General features: G+C 52.0%; 1 protein-coding gene across 3 annotated transcripts in view; it reads right to left on the bottom strand.

The window, feature by feature from the left end:
* The window catches only part of IQCE (IQ motif containing E), a 39,460-nt gene that overhangs the window by 21,369 nt on the left and 2,464 nt on the right, over positions 1 to 15,627 (bottom strand). For all 3 annotated transcript variants that reach the window (XR_013824122.1, XM_079899074.1, XM_079899075.1), the window contains exons 2-8: positions 11,177 to 11,224; positions 10,073 to 10,118; positions 7,710 to 7,838; positions 6,096 to 6,166; positions 3,319 to 3,432; positions 3,149 to 3,199; positions 1,182 to 1,252 (exon numbers count right to left, since the gene is read on the bottom strand). Coding sequence is in view for 2 of the 3 variants with exons in the window: in XM_079899074.1 (XP_079755200.1) it covers positions 1,182 to 1,252; positions 3,149 to 3,199; positions 3,319 to 3,432; positions 6,096 to 6,166; positions 7,710 to 7,838; positions 10,073 to 10,118; positions 11,177 to 11,224 (530 nt within the window). In the remaining variant the exon portion in view is untranslated. The remainder of the gene's footprint in view (positions 1 to 1,181; positions 1,253 to 3,148; positions 3,200 to 3,318; positions 3,433 to 6,095; positions 6,167 to 7,709; positions 7,839 to 10,072; positions 10,119 to 11,176; positions 11,225 to 15,627) is intronic.

Raw genomic sequence — 15,627 nt, 5'->3', positions numbered from 1 at the left:
CTCAGCTGGCCGTGGCCTTGCACAAGGCCGAGGAGAGAATTCTCACACCTCCAGGGCCCTTCCTTGTTGGACCTGCCGCTTTCCAGGGTGAGGTAACCGACCCCCGGCAGGTATTCTTTGCTAACAAGGGCATGTCTTTAAAAACGGCAGGAATTGTGAAGAAAGACCTCAGGGTTAGACGGGAAGAGTCATCTTTGGGGAAAGTGGAGGGAATGGTTCTTTAAAGGAAAGAGAATCATTTTTTTCAAGTTGTATTGCCTGTATAATTCCCCTTGTTCTCAACACTTAACAGACTTTAGGGAAAAGGCTCTAACAGAGAAATGAAAGTAAAGTTACAGAGTTCAGGATTCTGAGACACAGAAGAAATCGGCAAATGATAAAAATTTTAAAGTTGACGATTCCAGCAAGAAACAAAGGAGGGGGGTTCTATTGTATAAAGAGGATACAACAGAAAGTGAAAACTCAGGTTTCCTTAAGTAAACTCAAACACAGCTAGGAAAGGCTCTCCTCTGTGATAAAACAGCAGGAAAGGAGTCCGCGCTGCTGCCCTAAAAACAGCACCAGGGGGGCTTCCCTGGTGGCGCAGTGGTTGAGAGTCCGCCTGCCGATGCAGGGGACACGGGTTCGTGCCCCGGTCTGGGAAGATCCCACGTGCCGTGGAGCGGCTGGGCCTGGGAGCCATGGCCGCTGAGCCTGCGCGTCCGGAGCCTGTGCTCCGCGACGGGAGAGGCCGCAGCAGTGAGAGGCCCGCGTACCGCAAAATAAAAAAATTAAAAAAAAAAACAGTACCAGGATAGTGCATGACAGCGAGAGAAGCAGGTAGGGGAGATGACCAAGCGTTAAGGGCTTGTATCAAGGTCTATACAGTTCATCTTGGAGATGAAAAGTGACCACAGAAGACTAAGGAGAGAAAGCACTTCTTCAGTGGAACAGGAACAAGAAAAGAGGAAAGGGGAACACTGCTCCTTAGGGTCGGATGGAAGAGGCGCGGCTGTTCACGGTCCCGTTTTGGTGAACGGGATGCTGGACACAGACGTGGGGGCAGGGTGGGAACGGAAGCTGGAGCTGAGGGCACAGCGAGTGTGGACGTGGAGCCGGAGGCAGGCCAGGTGCGCGCCCAGCGGGCCCCTCCCAAGCCTGGGCCACCCCCCGACCCCGGCCGGCCCCCCAAGGCTCCGTACTCGATGGTGTGGTTCTTCTCCTTGCACTGCTGCTCCAGCTTGAGAATCCTCTGCTTTAGCCCACTGATCACCTGCCAAGGCAACAGGACGCGTCAAGCTGACGTCTCTGCGGCCATGGCCTCGCCCTCCCCCTCCCGCCAGGGGCTCAGCCGGCCCCATTCCCCGGGCGGGGTTGGGTGTCCCCGGCCCGCTGACCCGGCAGCACCTGCACAGCCTCCTGCCAGAGCGCCTTCCTACTTAGCTGTCCTCCCCATCAGCGCTGGCATCTCTTCTAGACTCAGCTGGAGAGACAGGGCCAGGCTGTCCTGCCCGCTCAGAGCAGAGGGGCCGGTGAGTGGGGCCACAGGGGATGCTCCCACTCAAAAGGTGCCGCCGTCCCCTCCATCCCATTCCACAGCCACCCTCTGGAGGAAGGACAGGCCGCCGCACGGTTACCTTCGAGGAAGCCACCTCAGTCCCTGGATGCAAAACTCACCAAGCCTAGCCCGCCCAGGACACCCCGGTCCCCAGCACGCCCCTGGGAGGGAGCGGGCCTGGAGGAGGCCGGGCAGCTGGACAGAGGCCTTGAGACGCCCTTCCGTCTCCATGCCTCCTGTTCTCTGTTCATGGGACACTTTGGGAGATAACACCCTGTACTCCCGAAAGAACATCCCTTTCTTTCTTTTTGAAGAGTCAAACAACTTTTTAACTGGATTTTACGGTAATTTTTAATTATACTAGTAATACATGAATACATTTTCTTGAAAAAAAATTATAGATGACGCTATACCCTTGGAGCTGACCCCTGTCAACTAAATACTGTTATCAACTTCCTGTGCATTCTCTAGGCCTTATTACACACGCACACACGTGTGCACAGCCCCTGAAAGTCTGGCATTTTGCTGTTGTTTACACAAATGGTGCCCCCCCCCCCCCCCCCGTCATTCTGCAGCTTGTTCTTTTCACTCAATAGGCCGTCTTGGTGATCTGTCCCCACTAGTTCCTACAGATCGATGTTATTCTAGTTACCCGTTCCTCTACTGATAGATGCTTAATTTGTAACCCACTCTTGCTATTACAGAAACTCCCGGCCGGTCCTCCTTGTGCACACGGGCAAGTATTTCTTTTTTTTTGGCGGTACGCGGGCCTCTCACTGTTGTGGCCCCTCCCGTTGCGGAGCACAGGCTCCGGACGCGCAGGCTCAGCGGCCATGGCTCACGGGCCCAGCCGCTCCGCGGCATGTGGGATCTTCCCGGACCGGGGCACGAACCCGTGTCCCCCGCATCGGCAGGCGGACTCTCAACCACTGCGCCACCAGGGAAGCCCTTTTTATTATAAATTTTAAGTTTATGTTATCAAACCCATTATTAATTGCATCATTAATGTGATTTTTGTGTTCAATAATCTCAGAATTGGATCCTTTCCAGTTTTCTTTTAGCATATCAGGTTTTTTTAAAAAATGTACTTCCTTGACTCATGTGGGTTTATTGTGATACATTTTTCTCCAACTGCTATCGTTTATTACCACAGCATTCATCATACTGGCTCCATTTGCCATAATTTTGTTCCATTCAATCTGTTACGTGTTATTACATAACACACAAGAGGGGTTTGTATGTGTTTTAAGGTCTAATTCTGTTTCTGCTTTGTTTCTCTGTCTTAAATCAGTATCACTTGTTAAGCCTGACGTGTGTTTCTTAGGTGTGGCGGGCTAAGTCCCCCACTGTGACTACCTTTTTCTACAGTGTATTTCCGGCCTTCGTGCTAAGCCTGCTCAGCCTCCCTCCCACTCCCACTAAGAGCCCCCCAGCATCTTCTTGTAATCCCTACGGCTCCGCGGAGTAGGGTTTCAGGAGGTCCCGAGCCCTTCCCCGAATCTGCTCCTCCTCTGGTATGAGTGCTGTAGAGAAAAGGCATCTCTCTACAGGCTGTTTGGAAGGTAAGGTTTCAGTGGACAGGTTATCTGTTTTGCTGGAGATTATACTCACCCAGCCAGTATCAGGCCTTTTCTCTGCCAGAGTCCGAACAAAATCCGGGCCCTGTGGGAAGTAGATTGAGGAATGAAGACAAGACGTGGTCTAGCCACGCCCCCCCGCCCCCGCGTTGGCCACGCCCCACGCCTGCCTCGGGGCACCGCCGTGCAGGGCCAGGAACTTACTCGGGAAGGATCCAAAAGCTGCTCTATCTGCCGGTCCTTTCTGCTGTTTTCCTCTTCTAAGCGCCGAAGCTTTGTTCTCATCAGATCCATGTTGCTTTTGTGCACGTGTAATGACTGAAGGAAAGAAGGACCACACACACACACACACACACACACACACACACACACACACACACACACATATCCTGGTGAAACACTGAGTTGGAGAGGTGTTTTACAAGCTGCCTGGTTCCCAATCAGGGCTTTGCGTGTGCAGTGGGTGAGGGAGGTCTGGACGTCACAGTGAAGGCTGGGCCAGGGGGTAAATGCCCCGTTAGGTGCAGGGCTACCCAGGCAACTAGGAACTCTGCCCCACACAATGCCAGCAGCACCCCTGCCACAGACAAACGCTGCTCCCCCAATCGATACTGCCAGCAGCACTTCTGGAAGGTGCCCATGTGACGCTCTCCTCCATGTCCGTGTGACAAAGCCCATGTTCTTCACACACCACATACTATCACAGTCTTGTGTCCATTTAAAATTCTTATCCTCAACTAAGGCTCAGTTGGTCAGAGCAGTGGTTCCCAAACGTTTACCTGTGGATGAACTTTTCACCAGTCTGGGGTGAACTTAGAGGGAAGACTGTCAGTTTTTCATAAAACTAAGTTGTTTTTTTTTTTTTTGCGGCACGCGGGCCTCTCACTGCTGTGGCCTCTCCCGTTGCGGAGCACAGGCTCCGGACGCGCAGGCTCAGCGGCCATGGCTCACGGGCCCAGCCGCTCCGCGGCACGTGGAATCTTCCCGGACCGGGGCACGAACCCGCATCCCCTGCACCGGCAGGCGGACTCTCAACCACTGTGCCACCAGGGAAGCCCCATAAAACTAAGTTTATTCAATTTTTACCACTCTCCTGTACTTTGAAATTATGCCCTTCCTATTATTTTGGACATATATAGTTCTTTTATAAAATGGTGATGGTAGGGTATTTTTAAAGTTTGTTTTCAACGTCCTCACTTGAAAAAGCTTTTCCCTAGTCCGGGAAGCCCCACAGCCTGAAAAGCGTAAGGTTAAGCCAGTGCTCGTAAGCCTCATCTGGAAATGCCCATGCGGGTCAGCTAGTTCCGTGGTGAACCAGCGTCCAGCACCAGCCTGCCCCCAAATTAGCCAGTTATCCTGGAGAAGCCCTTCTCCTTTCAAGGGACTCGTAGTGCTCAGAAGAGAGTCCGAAGTGTCTGAACACAGCCAGCCCCCAGCACCGGAAGGACAATTCCAACCAAGTGTGCGTCCCACTGGGGGAAGCCTGGGGAGTCGGCCACATGGCCACAGCCGGCAGGAGAGATACTGGCCCTCACAAGTGTTTAGTGAATTAGTCAATTAATGTACGGTCACTGGGAAAGATAAGAAATCCAATACCGGGAATTCTGCTTCCAGAAATATGGATTCCAGAAAAGCGCCCTCCCTTTTCCCTGTTCCTCGTGCTCAGCACAGCTACCAGCCCGGTACTAAAGCCCCTTCGTGGACCATTTTATCGAATCCTCACAAAACCCTGTGAAATTGTATTATGATTAGCCCCGTTTTTCTACAGGAAACTGAGGCATTACCTGCCCGAGAAAAACTACCCTGATGCCCCAGCTGCCAGAGCGACAGAGTCTTGAAGATAAAAGTCTCTCCTCTCTGAAGAGAAGCCTCGGCTTATTTAGTTTGAGTGAAGTTAGCATCATTTTACCCAGAGACCCATTTCTGGCCCCAGGCAGGTTCCTCCTGAGAGTGTCGCTGCGGCGATTGTTCAGGGCTCTCAGAGCTCACGCGGTACGGTCCCTTCACCAAGGTAGCAACCCTCCCTGCGGTGCCCCATTCACTTAACACATCTCTGGACAGGGACGTCCTGACTCATCGGGCGGGCCCTGCACTGCTGTGCAGCTCCCGCGGGTGAGGGCTGGGTCCCGTCCACGGGCCCTGGCCCGGTGCCCCTCAGGCGAGATGGCTTCTAGACTCCTCACGTGCTCTGGGCACGCTGGCTGCCAACGCCCTGCTTAACGCTGCCCAGACTGATCACAGCCCTCCGGACAGACGCAGCTCAGCTGGCGGGGCAGGGGTGGGGTCGGGACGTCAGGTCTGTGAACAGACTCACGTGACGGAAGGGAAGGAAGCCCAGTCGTTTCTCCAGCGGCACAAGAATATGTGCGGCTGTTAAAGACCGGTTTGGTGTAGCGGTGACGGTGAAGCAGGTGAGGATGATGTCATTTACTGCAGTACAGTTTGTGCCTTAGGGAACGGGTGGCAGGTGACCTTGATGGAAATCCTGGTGCTCCTACTGGTTAACCTTGGAGAGACTACTCACCTCTCTGAATCTCAAGGCTATGACCTATATCTCTTGGGGCCCTTGTGGACATCAACTGAGATCAGGCCTGTGAAATGCCCTTAACACCAAAGAATTATGCAAACGGGAAGTTATTGATAATAATAACACCAAAAGACCTATCATAAGGCCAAGTCTCAGGGCGCAGAGGGACTGGAGTTAATCTAGACCTCCCCGGGTGCTGTCCACTGTGGGGGCCGGAGAAGCAGAGCACGGCGGGCTCTAACTGCTGTCCAGGCTCCTCTCACAGCGGGATCGAGGCCCTCTCCGTGAGCCAGTGCCGCCCAGCTGCTCAGGCACCGGGCCGGGGTTTAAACTCAGCTGTCACTCTACAGCTCCTATTTCCCACGTGACACATCCCAGCACAGGTGTGACTTTCCATCCACGTTACCGAGGGCTTTCCCGCTTAAAGTCAACAGAGAACAGAGGGAAACGCTACCTTCTTCAGCTCAATGATCTCGTCATACATGCCCTCCATCTCTCTGTAGACAGGGGTCCCAGGAACATAGCCTGCAGGGAGACACACAACCCTCTGAAAAGACTGTCTGCAAAGTAGAAGGAATTCTTGGCCACACCTTAAGGGAAACCTGGAGGTTAATGAAATTCTTCTTTTTTTTTTTTTTTTTCTTGTTTTAACTTCTTTCCCCAGAAGTAAGGAAACCAAAACCGGTATTGATATAGAAAGAAGAAGCAAGAGAAAACTAAAAGATGTGAACACGGGGCTTAATTATAGTAAAAGGATTAACGGAGGGGGTCAAAAGGAGAAGTGCTGTCTTTAGATTTTAAACAGCAAACAGATAAAAAGACAAACAAAAACAAACGTGGTCATGTCATCACGCAGGTGACAGCACCCAGTCCGATGTCTAACGGTAGGTACAGTGTACACTGCTCTCTGCTTCCATGTGATCCCTAAGGGGTCAGGACTCTGAAACACACCAGCCTGAAACAGCGCTGCCAGCTAGCAGTGCGGCAAGGTGACCATCCCTGGCACCAGGACAAGGTTCCTCTGTGCTTCCCACGGGGCCAGGGCCGACAAGCAAAGCAGTAAAGGAGGGAGGAAGCACATGGGTAAGATCAGACAGGAAGACGGAAACATGAAAACCAACCGATTCTTTCTGGTGACATCTGGGGTTTTTATTATCCTTGCAGTTCTCATTTCTGAGATTGTTTATACAACAAATTTAAATACAACTCTAAGTTTAGGGAGATAGGCACCACTGAAGCCCGGGACGATGTCTCTGTCCACATCGGGAAAGCCGCTTTCTAGGAGGGCAGGATGGACTTTCAGGGGCCACTGTCCTCAGGACACTGACTGAGGGAGCCCCAGATCTCACTGTCAGAGCACACCCACCAATCCCCATGCCCTTCCGCTCTGCTGTTCCTCAGTCGTGGCTGTGTCACCATCAACGTGCTCACCGTGGCTGGCAGAACGCCTGAGATTTGACCTCTGCATTCTTTCCGCTTCAGTCAAATCGTCAGGGGTGCTGCTGGGGGGGGCTGTTGGTCCATGCACGCTCCAAGGTGAGGTCTGATTTCAGGGCTGGGGTCAGACTTCCCGGTTTCAACGTGCATGGATTTAATATGACAGGGACAAGCAGAGACAACGTAAGGCGCTGCCTCTAATAATCAGTCTTCAGGGTTGAAGAAAGCTTAGGGAGACCAGTGGTGTGTGAGAAACGTCCAGCCACCGGCCCGCAAAATAAACAAAGCCCTGACGTGTGGCGTTTGCCCACTCCCGCGGTGTGCGTATCCCCGGCACACCCAATCTCAAGCTGCCGGTGTGACACGGGACAGCTCACACAACTCCTCAAGCCAGCAGGAGCAGCTCCAACACACGACTTCCCGCAGCGCCCAGACAAGCCAGGACCCAGGCGGCAAACGTCAGGAACCACACCACACGCTGCGTAAAAGCCGTGGGGCGCGATGTCTTTGAGAAGATCAAAAACAGTGCGGCTCCAATGAGTCGTATTAAACGCTCTGTGCCAGGTCACCACCCGAGATTTCTAAGACGCTCCCTTCGAGCAGGAAGGGTTTCTCCCGGGCGACCACATACCTTGCTTTGAGCTTCCCAGCCACAGCTTCTGGGGGGTTAAGGACATTTGGCTCCCGAGGGGCGCGCTGCCGGCTGTCCTCAGAGACCTCCAGGAGGCCACTTTTCGCGGCTTAGAGTGATAAGGTGACTCTGAAAGGCCAACGTGTGGTTTTAGAGGTGCCAGGTATCAATGTCCGTTCAACATACGTGCTTCCGAGAGACAGAAGTGGCAAAGCAAAATATTCCCAAGGGCGTGCCAACCCCAGATGAACACACTCCGACAGAATTAAAACTATAGTTACGACTTGTAGGTATACTTACATTTGTTTTTTACTTTTTATTATAGAGAAATAACGGGACATTTATTTTAAAATGTGAATCTAAAATTCTACCAATATTACAGTACTTAATTTCCCATTCAATTTTTTCAGAGGCATATGTATTTTTATATAGCTGCAGTCATAGTGAACACACAATTTTGTATCCTTTATACTTAACACCGTAAATATTTTTTCATGTTGCTGTCAATACCTAGCGTGCAAGTAATAATATTTAGAACTTGATACGTAAAACGGCTAGAAGAAATGAGGAAAAAATTGTATTTTTCCAGGGCATTTTTGATTTTGTCATCAAAACAACGGAAAGGTTTTAAAATTATATTTTAATCTGGAATCTTATGGAGATTATGCAAACTTATGCAAAACCAAGCTATTCATAAAATATGCTTATATTTCTTAAATACCAAAGAAATTTATATCTGTAGAAGGTCCTGGGATTCTAAATCTAATACATTTAATTTTTAAAATTTCTAAGATTTTTCCATGGCTTCAGAATTTATGGAAAATTTCCCATTATTGTTTAGGGTGAAGGAGTAAAGACACATTGGAGTGCTCATTTATGAAGGTAAATTAGTGATTGGAAAAAACCCACAAACGACATTTCCCTCCTAAACGTATGGGATTTATCGATAAGTAGTAAGGATTCCCAAACATGTACGCCTATGGATAGAGCTGCGAAGGAAGAAGGAAAAAGGCAGCAGGCGGTGGAAACCTGTCGGTGTGGAAGGACCGGAAACTGGCCGCCTGCCCCGGCCTCCTCAGAGCGCTGTGAAGCCCGAAAATCTCAGAGCGCGGGTAGCTGCAAACCCACGTGGCCCCGGACTGGGCAGTGAAGAGAACCACTCATGAAGTGAACAGGACAGGCATGACTCCTTCTGTCACGGCCCGGAAATCAGACAGGCGCACACCTCTTAAGGGAGTGTTAGGAGGGCGGGCTGGGGGTGTCCCAGGGAGGGGACACAGAGCGTCCTGTCGCCGTGTCCATGTTGGATGAGCAAGGTGCCTGGGATCAGCGCTGCTGGGGGGACAGGCGTCAGGCATGGCCGGGGGAGAGCACGCTGGGGGGCGGGCAGGGGCAGGGCCACTGAGTGACAGCACACCTCTCAGGGGGTTTTAATGCTTCGGGGGTTCTGGCCATCCTAAATTACGTGAAACACAATTCTGACATTTACAGAAATCGAGATAAGAGTAATTTGGTTACTAGCATTTCCAACACTTGAAATGCTTGACTTCCAGCAAGAATAATGAGAGATGTCTGACATTTACCTTAGGTACTTTCTAGACAAGAAGGACTGAAACAAAATGGGCTGAAAAGAGAAGGTTTAAAACACAAACACCCATACTTTCACTTTATATCAATGCTCAATTTTCTCCACGGAAGGAGAGCCGGGACCTCCGAACTCCAGATTGCCAGATGCTTCTTTCTAACACTCGTATTTGTTTGTGATATGAAACATACTTTCTTCTCTTTGCAGGAATCTATCTTTCTGATTATGTGGTTCCTGGGCTAATATGAAAGTTCACTTGTATTCTCTGAGTGTGTCATATATAAGACAGTATGTTTCAAATACTTATGTGTATAAGAAACGTAAGCCTACGCATATGGTACACACACGTAGATAATAAGTCAGGCAAGGCCGCAGGCTTGTGCGCAGCAGAAGGAAGCCAATCTAGGACTTGGTTTGTCACAAAGGCCTCGGGAAACATAAAATTCAGCAAAGCACCCAGATGAACAGCTTTGTGTCTCGAGGAATAAATCCTGCGTTGTCTTCCCTTTGGCAGCGCTGGGAAGCGCATGGCGACTTGAGAAAGAGAACGTGGAAGGCCGCGAAGCACTGTGTGTGTGGGAGGGAGGAGGGGGGCTCAATGGGACAGTGACAGCTCGGGACCTCAGCCCTCGCGGGCCCTGCCTCAGTGGCCCTAAGGGTTCAGAGAAGAAGGCGGTCCTGATCTTCCTCGCAGGACGCTGGGGAAGGAGGGCTTCCAACCACCATTTTCTGAGTTAAACTGTGGAAACTTGAGGGACAGGGGCCTGGTCATACTTACTCGGTGATGTAGGGGGAGGTCTGTGGAAACTTTTCCTTTTCGCTTTCTGAAAGGAAGAAGAAACGACAGAAAGCGGGTTGAGCCTTCTCGAGCAGCCCCAAGGGTCCCAACCAGGAAGCACCGGGGTGTTCAGGATGGGCGGGGGCGGCAGATTAACTGGCCGAAGCAGAGTGCACGCAAAGGAGGGCACAGGGCACAGGGAGACGCCCCCAGACGCAGGAGCAGCAGCCCGGCCGCGTCCAGCAGAGACGGAGGTGTCCCGCCTCAAATCCGCCCTGAAGGTACCACCAGCCGTCCCCACGCCCCCCTGGAGCACGGGGGTGTGACTGTCCGCAGGCGGGACTCAGCAAGATGAAACCTGAGAGTGAGGCAGAGGAGAAGGTGCAGCAGGAGGGGCCCGCCTGGAGCCGGGGGCCCCTTCCATGCCTTCCTCCCCGATCTGCTTCACGCCGGACACAGAACCCCACTTACTTCCCCGCCAGCGGGAACACTGAAGTGCTCCGTGCAGGCTGACTTTCCCCCAGGAGACTGGTCCCGATCCCTCCTCCTCCCGGGAGCATCTTGGGCCCACGCCCTCAGTGGCGTGGAGGGAACACTCTTAGCTCTGCGGAGGTCCTGCGCCTCAGACAACAGGCCCAGGATGCCGCCCCTGGAGTCCCCAGAGCTGCGGTGGGACGTGCTGGGGCCGCCTTCCCCCAGGGCTCCGTGCTGTGGTTAGGCTAGAATTTGTCTGCTGGGAGGCGAGCACCTGCCAAGGTCTCCTTTCTCACACCTCAGCCTCCGACTGCATCACGGAGCTCTGCTCCCGCCCCCCCCACCCCCGCCCCGCCGTTACGTGTCAGGACTGGGGAGCTGGGGGCGGGGGGAGTGCAGGCCAAAACCAGGTGCAGGATAGGAACTTGTCATCAGCCTCAGAAGTACTCAGCTCACGACTAACTTCCGGGTAAAAGTTTTAAAATTACCATCTAAGTTATTCAAATCCACCTGAGGGCCTGGAGCTTTTCAAACTCGGAGCAGCATGTGGAATTTGTGATGGGGCGCTAAACACAGCACTTGTGGGGACGCCGCGTGTGAGCACCGCAGCCACGCCCCCCCCGCACTCACCGTCTCTGAGTCAGAGTCGAAGGTTATTGCAGACAGGCTGTCATCTCCCTGGAGGAAGAGATGCGAACAGAGAAAGCTTCAGGCGCCAGCTTGGCTCCACAGTCACCCTGACAGAGTGGGAGCGGCCGGGCCAGGCCGTGCTGCGGCCGCAGAGCCCCCCATCCAACTCAGAGCATCCGTCCACGGCAGGAGCAGCCAGTCTGTCCCGTCGCATCCGAAGGAACAGGTGGGGACACAGAACAAAACTCTGCTGGCCCCACCCCTCTAGGTGGTCACAAACCACCGAGGTGGGATGGGGGGGTGGGAGGGAGGGAGACGCAAGAGGGAAGAGATATGGGAACGTATGTATATGTATAACTGATGCACTTTGTTATAAAGCAGAAACTAACACACCATTGTAAAGCAATTATACTCCAATGAAGATGTTTAAAAAAAACAAAAAAACACAAAACTCTGCTGGCAGGGCTGCTCCAGGCCTGTCAGTCTAGCGACACCATCTCCACAGAATTGACAAACACTTTTTTTTTTTTTAATTTAATTGAAGTATAGTTGGTTTACAATACTGTGTTAGTTTCAGCTGTACAGCAGTGATTCAGTCACATATGTACATATTTCAGATTCTTTTCATTATAGGCTATTACAAGATATTGAATATAGTTCCCTGAGCTACACAGTAAATCCTTGTTGTTTATCTATTTTATATACAGTAGCGTGTATCTGTTAATCCCATACTCCTAATTTATCCCTCCCCCAACGAACGGTTCTTGATAAAAGTATTTCATCTTTGTATCAAAGCACAAGGAACCTGTGACTACATCCTGGTGAGAACAAATCAGTCATTCACGTATCCATCAGTACACGAGTTATTTGGGCGTATGGAGGTTCCTACCTTCTGATTCTAGCGATCTGCCCTGGCCCCGGGAGTGAAGTAAAATCTGTACTAACATCGGCACTGGCATGTCAAGGAGAAAAGGGAACTTTCCCAAGAGAATGATGTGTCTGTGTTAACACACTTACTCAGGTTTAAACCCTACAAGGAGAGAAAGCAGAACAATTTCTAAAATCCCTCCACCGTCCTGTACAGTTGACCTAAAACGCTGATACTGAAGTTAGGACTGAATGCGCCCGTTATGAACCAATAATGCCGTATCTGGGTGGCGGTGTAACTACGGTTCAGCGAGCTGTCTGGAGCGCAGCTGAGTCCATGCAGGGCTGTAGCGGGACTGGACTGCATTCTGGAAAGCACGTGTATCGTCTACAAGCTTAACTATCAGTACGTTAGCAACAATTCTGCTGGCCGCTTGAACTTTTACTAAAAACGTGGGGTCGCACAATCACAGGGGCAGGGGGCAGCTGCCACAGGGGGCACCCTTCCGGTGCGCGCCTCTTAAACAAGGAGAGTCCAGCGTAAGGGTGCGGAGGGACTGGATTCGGGGGACGAAGGGAAGGTAGTGCGTTCCAAACAAACAGAATCTTTAAAAAATCAGCCACTGAATTACTTTTTTGATGTCATTAAACAGATGACATTTTAAGGTATAAATAGCAAACGATAGTTGTAAAGTTTTCACTGAACCTAGTATATGGAAATGATGTGCAAAATTGAGGCAGGGAAGGGAGGGAACTGGTATACACACGATGTAGGAGATCAGGAAAGCCAGTCAAAGGCTCAGTCTTCGTCCCCTGGCATCACAAAGGGCAGCCCGCCAACCGTGAAGGTGAGCTGTCAACAACTGCATAGAAAAGTAGCAAGACTTTCTTTTGTGAATACTTGTCACTATTCTTTGTTCTGAACAAAGTCTTGAAAACTTTTTAAGGACCTGCAGTTTCTACGAGGGAATGAGGTTACGTGTGTGGTGAACACAGCAAAGTGGTCTCTGTGTTCGTAGGTGGGCTCACCCACACCATCGCTTCCCCCCCAATCAGTCCCCCTCAAACTCTGCCACCCTCCATCCTGCCAGTCAGAAGGAACTAAACAAGCAAAATATAAGTATCTGAAATCATAGAACAGCCCAAGATCCACCCCTCAGTCGGCAGCATGAAAGAGACCATACACGGCATTAAAAAAAGAAACAAAAGCGCACGTTAACGGCCGAGTCATTCTTCCTTCTCCAAGTACGATCTGAGCTGCCACGCATTCCTACACGAGATCGCATTCATGCACCGTGAGTCAGGAATCGCAGGGCGGTGATGGTGGCCATGCCCCTCACCCCTCTGCATCGCAGCTTCCTCGTCGACGGGGAGGACACGTTCTCCTACCAGGATTTTTAAAGCATTAAATATATACTAACTAAAACACTGGGGAAAAAAGACATAGTGTCCAGAAAGAGATGCAGGAACATATGGGGACTTAGTATATGGTAAAAGCGGGGAAGGACTGCATTCATCCAGGAGGCATCGTCCAGAGCGTGGAAGGCCCTCTCCTCAACAAACAACCCTTTTAACAGAAGAAGCCACGAAACAATCTTTTGCAGTTTCTGGAAACTGACAAAAGCACCCAGCTATGGAGAAAAATTGATTCAAAAATATCTACTAAGTCCAGGGAAGAACGTCGAGAGTCAGAGGCACCCCTCAGCTCCCCGTCTCCATCTGATAGAAAGGATTCCAGAGAGCTCTCCTCCAGGCGGGTGCAGTCAACACAACAGGGGTGGTGGTGGATCCCCTGCCCCCAGCTCCCAGAAGTAGGGTGTAAGCTCTACCCCAGAGGCGGCAGACAAAGACTTCCCCTGTGCTGGTAGGGCACAGGGTCCACGCAGGGAGGGCAGGCCCAGAAGAAGTGTCACTCCGGGGAAACACTGCACTGTCCCTGCTGTGCAGTGGCCCAGAGGTCCTCCCCAAAGGGAGAGGCAGGACGACGGCTGTGCCGAGGGGACTGACTGTATTTGCACCAGAGAGTGGAGAATTGCACGCCTCCCTGATTCCATTGCCAAGTTGCAGACAAAGTGGGGAGCGATCCCGAGGCCCGCAGCTCCGCGGTCACGCAGCAGAGAGCCCACTGGCAGAGCAACCGGAAGGTGAAGAGCCCAGAGCGCCCTCCTGAGGTCGCGGTCAGCCCTGAGGCTCAGGGAGGCCGCTGGCAAGCCCTGGAGTGCTCTGTCAGAGCAGGCTTGTCCCCACGCTGCACCCACGTCAACCCAAGGGCGCGAGCCCTGGTGGTGCTGGGGCTTTGGCGCAGCTGCTGACCAAACCCTGGCTGAATGATAAACTACCCTGACCCAAGAGCAGACCCCAGGAAGCCAGGCTTCAAAGTACAATGACAGGCACCCCCGGAAGTCCAGAGAGCCACACGCATGTCCAAGGTCGCCCTCTCAGGAGAGATGGGAGAGGGAAAACCCATACGCGCTAGTTCCCCGTTGTGCGTGGGCAAAGATGTAAACCCCTGAACTGTGACAGCAGCCTACACACACACACACACACACACACACACACACACACACACACACACACACCACTCAATGGTCAAGGGCGAAAATCTGACTGGCCCGGGGGTGAAACACAACCTCTGACCAACAAGTGGCTTCTGCTGACCCAAGGGTAACCCGAGGCTGCACGGTGCGGGGAAATCGACTTCACACGTTAGCTCGGCCAAGTCACTCAGCACATAAACGAACGACTGAGCAAACCACATCAACCCCGTGGGGAGGAGCTGCTGTAATATGTTATCTAAATGTCTAGTTTTCAACAAAAAACGACGAGACACACAGAGAAACAGGAAAGTGTGACCAATATACAGGGGGAAAGAGCAGGCAATAGAAACTACTTTTGAAGGGCCCAGATGCTGGACCTGGTGGACAAAGGCTTCTAGAGCAGGCAGAGCCGTAGAGCAGGGAACAGAGAATCTTCCAAGTAGTAAACGCCCTGCCCTGTAAATGCTCTTATCATCTTGCTCTAGAAACTGTGAGCCCTTTAAGAAGCGTTGGCCCTTAAATCACCAGGGACCACGCCCAGCCTCCACTTCACCCCTGTGGCTCTGCCCTGGCCAGCGGGGCCTGCTCACGGCCACGGCACAGTGGGCTCCCTGGCACCGCGGTAAGTGCTCTGTGAGGTTCACGAGCAAGCCCAGAGGCGGCTGTGTTCCAAGGGACTCGGAGGATTGGACAGACTGGACAGTGCCTGTTCACAGGAGGTTCTTGTCTGGTTGAGAACAGACGTAAGCTCAGCAGAGAAATTGCCAGTTAGCCTGGGCCAAGGGCGGCGAGTCTCCTAAACGCCCGGAGAGCCCTGCCCCAGCCTCTTCCACAGACTGGGTTCCTGGAGACCAAGGCACTGGGGCTCAGCTTGTCTTTGTCTCCTCAGAGGCCGGCATGTATAAGGGGCTTAACAAACGCTTCTATGTGCAAGAACGTTTACAGCAGCATTGCTTCTAACAGCACAAACATGAAAACATGAGAGTAAAAGTGAGCTTCCCTGGTGGGGCAGTGGCTAAGAATCTGCCTACCAATGCACAGGACACG

This window comes from Stenella coeruleoalba, assembly GCF_951394435.1.
Source record: "Stenella coeruleoalba genome assembly, chromosome: 15".
NCBI lineage: Eukaryota > Metazoa > Chordata > Mammalia > Artiodactyla > Delphinidae > Stenella > Stenella coeruleoalba.
This window is presented reverse-complemented; position numbering and strand designations above follow the sequence as displayed.